Raw genomic sequence first — 7,066 nt, 5'->3', positions numbered from 1 at the left:
TCAGCTGCAGGGATAAAAGGGGAAGGGATGGATGTTGTTGTTGTTGTGGATGAGCTGAGCCATCGCCTATGACACCATGATGAACCCATCCTCTGCCGACTCGCCGCGGCAGCCAGACAATAGCAGCCGGAAGCAGCAGCAGCGGGCTTCATCACCTGCCGGCCTCAAAGACGGCGGATCCAAAGCTACACAGAAGGGCAGCAACTCGTCAAAGCCCATCACGTCAAAACAAGGAGGAGGAGGAGGGGGAGGAGGGGGAGGGAGAAGCAGCCGAGGTCACTCTCCCGTTTCTACAGCCACAGGCAGAGACAGGCAGGCCGGGGGCGCTTCTGCCTTCAGAGGCGCGGCTGCTGTCCAGCCCGCTGGTGCTGAAAGCCCGACGCTGAGCAGGGCGGCGGCGGCGGAGCGAGGCGGCGGCCCGACACCCGACGACTCCTCCCGCCTCGCCGCTGACGCCTCGTCGCCCTCGAGGGCGGAACAGAGCCGCGTCGTCTCCGACCAGCCGTGCGCTTCCAAATCCCCCAAACTGAGGAGCAAAAACCCGAGAGGAGGGGAGGCGGCGACGAGCGGCGGCAAGAAGAGCTCCAAAAGCACAGTAGGCTGCGGACCTGGCTTCTGGAAGGAGGGATGCTTACAGTCCGAGCTGATACAGTTTCACCTGAATAAGAGCTTGGGGAAGAAAGGGACAAAGATGCAGGCGAAATCGGCCTCTCCGCCGGCCTCTCCGCCGGCGATGTCCCCCGAGCCCGACAGACCGCAGCCGGCTCCACAGCCCGACCAGAGGCTGCAAGACGAGATAGAGAAGCTGGAGGACGAAAACGATGACTTAAAGGTAAGCTAAAGGGATATAGTCCAAGATTGTCAATTTTTCTGATATCAGTTGTTATGTTTTCAGCATGCGCCATGGTCGCACCTGTTGTAGCTGCAGGCTGCATAACGGCTAGTGGTATCAGTACTGTAGGCTATAGGCCTAAGCAGGTTTTATAAAGGCCTAGATTTGATTTTTTTTGTGACGCATTCCCATTTTCCTCACTCTTGTTAGACTGAAATCGAGGAGATGCGGGCAGAGATGGATGAGATGCGGGACACCTTCTACGAGGAGGACGCATGCCAGCTGCAGGACATGCGCAGAGAGCTGGAGAGAGCCAACAAGAACTGCCGGATCCTCCAGTACCGACTGAGGAAGGCCGAGAGGAAGAGGCTCCGCTTCGCAGAGACCGGCGAGGTGGATGGAGAGCTGCTCAGGAGTCTGGAGCAAGACCTGAAGGTGATGCTACGGTCATGTTAGACAAGACAAAAGCTAGTGCTGAAATAAAGAGTGAATTGCAGTGAAAGGAAGAAAGAAGCCCGAACAAGCTTTCCCATCCATGTGTTATAGGTTCACATTTCTATTCTATTCTATAAAAAAAATAGAAAACTATCCAGATACGGATTTCTGACTCTTCATATAATCAGGGAGCTACATAAAGTGAACTGTATGCCATACACACTTTAAATTCCCACTGTGACAAGTGCTTTTTGCTATTCTATTCTATTCTATTCTATTCTATTCTATTCTGTTGTAGTTGATGAATAAGGCACTTCTACTTTAAGGATCTAGTTATATATCATTCAATATTACCAGACATGTCCTCATGGGTGAAAAGATGGGTGGCTGGTGCATTCACAATATAGCCAATCTATTTCACCTTTTACATAGAAATAATAACGTCCTTAATAATGACCCCTTCTCTTTCTCTCTCTCTCTCTTTCTCCTGTCCCTCTCCCTCTCCCAGGTGGCGAAGGATGTGTCGGTGCGCTTGCACCACGAGCTGGAGATCGTGGAGGAGAAGCGGACGAAGACAGAGGAGGAGAACGAGAAGCTGAGGCAGCAGCTGATAGAGGTGGAGGTCACCAAGCAGGCCCTGCAGAACGAGCTGGAGAAAGCCAAAGAGGTGAAGCGGGATGGGAGTGTGTGTCTGTGTTTGTAGGACAAAGCGTTGAGTTGAAGCCTTTGGGTCCGAGGCATCCTTCCTGTCTTGCCCTAACCAGGCCTATGTGTGTGTGTGTGTGTGTGTGTGTGTCAGTGTGTCCGTGTGTGAGTGTGTATAGCTGAGATGAGTTGACACAGTTGAAACCTATAGTGGTGAAAATCATCAAACTGAACAAACAAAAGTATGCCAAGGAAGTTGGGGAATGCAGATAGGGAATACAGTAAAGAAGGGGTGATGCTGGCAGTATTGATAGCGGACATATCAATACAATGCAAAAGGCATAGTAGGGAGAGCTCTATTACAGTAAATTCTATCTAATGCTGCAATGCTTTGTGTTTTTACCATTTTTATCTCAAAAAGATCACATTAGCCTTTACAGGGAACAATCACACTAAACAGAATTCACATTCTATTCCTACAATTTGGGACAGTTCACTCAATGACAGTTTGACATTGCTGACTTATAAAATGTGGGGGTAAGCATTTTTTTTTAAAGAATCTGTCCCCATACTCATAAATAATTCTGGATCCTGCCACAGTGTCCACAACACCAGTCTGCTGTTCATTCTCAATGGAGCAGCTCCCAAAGTGTCACTTGATGACATAACAGATGAGAGCCTTTTAAGTTTTGTGAGATATTCAAATCTCGATTAGTCACTATCCAACATCAAAGGCACAACAGATGTGAATGCTGTTTTCGGGTGTATTTTTACATGAAGGCTACAAAAATACACTTGGTAATCTGGGCTCCGCGATCATTTGAATATCTCACCAGAAATGTTCCTGACAGTGATTTTAAGCAGTAGAGTTTTTCCATTGCTGAGCCCTTAGTGTCCCGTAAATCTGGATGATATCACTGCCTCCTCTCAGAAAATAGTGGGCTGATGACGTAACCACTGTTTCCCTGCAGCTTTCACTGAAAAGAAAAGGAAGTAAGGATGGGCAGAAAGCAGAGAGGAGGACTCCACAGACTCCAATCGAGGTGAGTCAAAATATAAATAGATTACAAACCTATGAACTGCAATGGAGATGTCTAATAATGAGGTCAGAGCAATGTTTCTCAGTGCAATTACTAAATTAATTGCTTACTAGGCCCTGTCACAGAGAGAAAAGACATGTTGCAATTGAAATTATTATTAGGCATGAAAAAGAACATGGCTGTCACCTCCTTACAAGATGTTGTGCTGAGGCAATGGAGTGAATACGATAAATGGAAATACGATTAAAAAGAACAATTTGCTTGTGTATTTTTCTCCATGTTAAATATTAACAATACTCTCCTGGTTACCTCTCTTCCCTCTTCGCAGGAGGAGAACGAGGACCTGAAATGCCAGCTCGCCTTCATCAAGGAGGAAGCCATCTTGATGAGGAAGAAGATGGCCAAGATCGACAAGGAGAAGGACCGTCTGGAGCAGGAGCTGCAGAAGTACCGTTCCTTCTACGGGGACGTGGACAGCCCTCTGCCTAAAGGCGAGGCCGGAGGGCCGCCCACCACCCGCGAGTCAGAGCTGAAGCTCCGCCTGCGTCTGGTGGAGGAGGAGGCCAACATCCTGGGGAGGAAGATCGTGGAGCTGGAGGTGGAGAACAGGGGGCTGAAGGCCGAGCTGGATGACATGAGGGAGGACAGGTACTACGCTGTTCATCTGCTTCTTGATTATTAAAGCAGTGGATGGTTTCTTCAAATAGAACCAAGGCTGCTGGTGGGAAGGCGAAGCATTGATTTCTCTTAAGTGTTTTGTATAATGGGGAGAATGCATATTTTTTTGCGGAATGGAATGGGCTGAAAACCAAATTTCAGAGCAATCAATGCCTCTCCTCTCTTCTCCTCTCCTCTCCTCTCCTCTCTTCTCCTCTCCTCTCCTCTCTTCTCCTCTCCTCTCCTCTCCTCTCCTCTCCTCTCCTCTCCTCTCTTCTCCTCTCCTCTCCTCTCCTCTCCTCTCCTCTCCTCTCCTCTCCTGTCCTCTCCTCTCAGTCTGGCGGCAGCAGAAGCGGGTGGTTCTGGCAGTGGGGGTCACCAGTCCAGGGAGCAGGGCGAGGCCCTGTCAGAGCTGAGGCAGCAGCTTCAGCTGGTGGAGGATGAGGCAGAGCTTCTCCGCAGGAATTTGGCAGATGTGGAGGAGGAGAATAAAAAGGTAGACGCTGTTTAGATTGCACTCATTTGGTTCCTGCGTCTGGGACAGATATCCCTGTTGCCCCCCTTCTAATTGCAGCCCTGTTAAAAACTGTGGAATTTTAAATAATTTGTATGAAAATTGCACCAGATAGTAACTACTTTCAACCTAATATATAATGTATGCTGTGTGATATTTATGTGACTATTAGGCTACATAATGAGATGCAATTTTTATGAGCGTCTCCTTTTTCCTTGTGTATCTACTGCTAATATTAGTATCATGTGGGACATCGTATGAAACCTGTTCTCATCTGAGTCTCATACATAACAAATTCAAGTGCATATATTATTTTTCAGTGCTGAACATACAGAGGGAATAACATTCACTTTCATATTTAGGTGACTACTGAGCTTAACAAGCTGAAATACAAGGCTGGGTCCCACGAAGCTGGGTCGAGACACGGAGGAGGAGGTCTGTTTGTGTTTTTTGGATTCAGTGTCTTTCAGCCAATTATTCTTCCAAGAGACAAAACAACTGCCTTGCAGAATAAGACATATCTCTTCTTTTTTCAGCTTAATAAATCTGTATCAAAGTGTTTCATAAAGCCTCCAAGAACTGCACGTTAAAAGTTTCCTTTCCCGAGGTGTTCCACTTTCCAATGCCTTCTCCGTTCAAACCCAGGAGGAGCTGACCCCGCCAAAGTGGAGACCCTGCAGGAGGAGCTGAAGGCGGCGCGTCTGCAGATCAACGAGCTGAGCGGCAAAGTCATGCAGCTCCAGTACGAGAACCGCGTGCTGCTCTCCAACATGCAGCGCTACGACCTGGCCTCCCACCTGGGGATCCGGGGCAGCCCGCGGGACAGCGACGCCGAGAGCGACGGGGGGCGGGACGACGACACGCCCTCGGCCTGCGCCTCCTCCCCTCGCCTCCTGCCGCCCCACCGCAAGCGCGAGGGCCCCATCGGAGGGGAGAGCGACTCGGACGAGGTGAGGAACATCCGCTGCCTCACGCCGACGCGCTCCCTCTACTCTCCCGTGGACAGTCGTTTTTTATCCCGAAGCCTGAAGGACCGGCAGCAGATGATCGACATCCGCATCGAGGCAGAGAGGCTGGGCCGGACCATCGATAGGCTTATTGCAGACACCAGCACCATCATCGCCGAGGCGCGCGTCTACGTCAACAACGGGGAGCTGTTTGCCCGGCTGGATGAGGATGAGGAAGGGGGCAGGTATGAAAGACATGAAACTGCTCCCTCTGTGGTTAGGGCTGCAAGCGTCAGCCCACTCAATTCAGCCTTACTGAATCTCTGAAGAGAAACCAAACCCCAAACCCAAATCTGTGTAAAGCCTGATATCTAAAAGTAAAAATCATGCTACTGAAATTGCCATCTGTTATTGGCTGATCTTTGCTGACAGGTGATGTCACCATCTGTTGTACTCTATAGAGGGGTGACATCACCTGGCACAAAAGATCAGCCAATAGCAGATTTCAGTAGCATGCTTTTTACCATTAGATGTCAGGCTTTACCCAGATTTGGGTTTGGGGTTTAGTTACTCTTTAATTTCAGTGCAATAAACTGTTGATGTTGTCTGAAAACCTTGCATTCCAATTTGTGTGATTTTTAGGTTTTTACTTCACTTGAAGACTTGCATGATCCTTAATCATTTTTGACATCTTTGGCATAAACCCTATTCAAGATCCACTGTACAATTTCAAAAATGAAACATTGTCAGCCTGAAAAAATGTCAGAATTCCTAAAATGATTCGTTTTTGTAGATACATGTTTTTTTTTATCTGACGCAAGCAGAGGGAGGGAGCAGCTGCATAGGTTACTAAAGTCTCCAAAACACAGGAGAAAAGGAGGATATAGTGAAAACATGGCAATTTAAAGTGGAACTCACATACTCTTAAACTAACAGATAGAAAGCATGCACAAAAGAATACGGATAATAATGGTAATTCAGTTTGAATGCAAAATCACTTACTCATTTGGCTCCACAGGATCAGGGAGCATGAGCTGCTGTACCGCATCAACGCCCAGATGAAGGCCTTCAGGAAGGAGCTGCAGAGCTTCATCGACCGGCTGGATGTTCCCAAGCCGGAGGATAAGAACGCAGAGGAACCACTGTCTGTAAGTGGATGCAGATACATTGGAAGGATGGAGATGGATTGCTGGTGATAAATGTATGGTGTGTGAGTGTGACTTGGATGATTGTGTGTTCTCCAACATGCACTTTTCTCTAACTGCTTCTCTAACTCCCTCTTCCCCCCCATTCCTTTCACTTTCATCCATCAAGATGTTTCAGCCCATTATTTTGCTGATCCTCATTCTCGTTCTGTTTTCCTCACTCTCTTATGCCACCATTTTCAAATTGGTATTCCTTTTCACCCTATTCTTTGTCCTGTAAAGCACATATCCGATCGCATATTATGTACCCCTTTGTTTTTATTTTATTTTTTAACTTATTCATTCATTTCAATTCTGTTATGTTGAACTCATCACATAAGGTCACTCAAGGTACAGGACACGTTTCATTTTCCACATACGACCCAAGCCACTCATCTACTCAGAAGCTTTCCACATTTATTGGAGTCCACACACTTTGGAGCGTCAGTGGAGGATGAGGTGAGTAGATATGTCTCTGAACTCTTTGACTCTAGATAGCGTGCTGATCTGTTAGACCAGCTATGTTTTTGTTCCAGACACACGCCTGCCACACCCAGAGGTTGGTTTGCATTACTAATCACATTTATACGCATGGTGGGGGACTTCAATAATTGCTACCACTGTAAAAATAACAGAAGAAGAGCACTGGTTCAGATGCACAGGCCTATAAGTAGTTACATTGTAAATAGGTTGCCAGAGTTTGTATTCTGGCTATTAGGCCAATGCATAGAGCCAAGTGTGCGCACATAGCCTACATACAAGCGTGCACGTGCACACACACACACACATTCATACAGTTTATTTCTGAAATT

At 47.5% G+C, this 7,066-nt stretch overlaps 1 protein-coding gene across 1 annotated transcript; it reads left to right on the top strand.

Annotated features, from left to right (window-relative positions):
* Positions 1–676: 676 nt before the first annotated feature.
* LOC139647894 (microtubule cross-linking factor 3) lies at positions 677–6,495 on the top strand. Its single transcript, XM_071523901.1, has 10 exons — positions 677–832; positions 1,043–1,267; positions 1,776–1,934; positions 2,884–2,955; positions 3,281–3,600; positions 3,946–4,105; positions 4,486–4,558; positions 4,769–5,315; positions 6,089–6,218; positions 6,385–6,495. Exons 1-10 carry the CDS (start codon positions 692–694, stop codon positions 6,493–6,495), a joined length of 1,938 nt encoding a protein of 645 aa, XP_071380002.1. The 5' UTR covers positions 677–691.
* Positions 6,496–7,066: the final 571 nt, after the last annotated feature.

Source organism: Centroberyx affinis, unplaced genomic scaffold (assembly GCF_046629955.1).
Source record: "Centroberyx affinis isolate AG114_WGS23_722 - 3 ecotype Tasmania unplaced genomic scaffold, CSIRO-AGI_Caff_v1 ptg000102l_1, whole genome shotgun sequence".
NCBI classification, from domain to species: domain Eukaryota; kingdom Metazoa; phylum Chordata; class Actinopteri; order Beryciformes; family Berycidae; genus Centroberyx; species Centroberyx affinis.
This window is presented reverse-complemented; position numbering and strand designations above follow the sequence as displayed.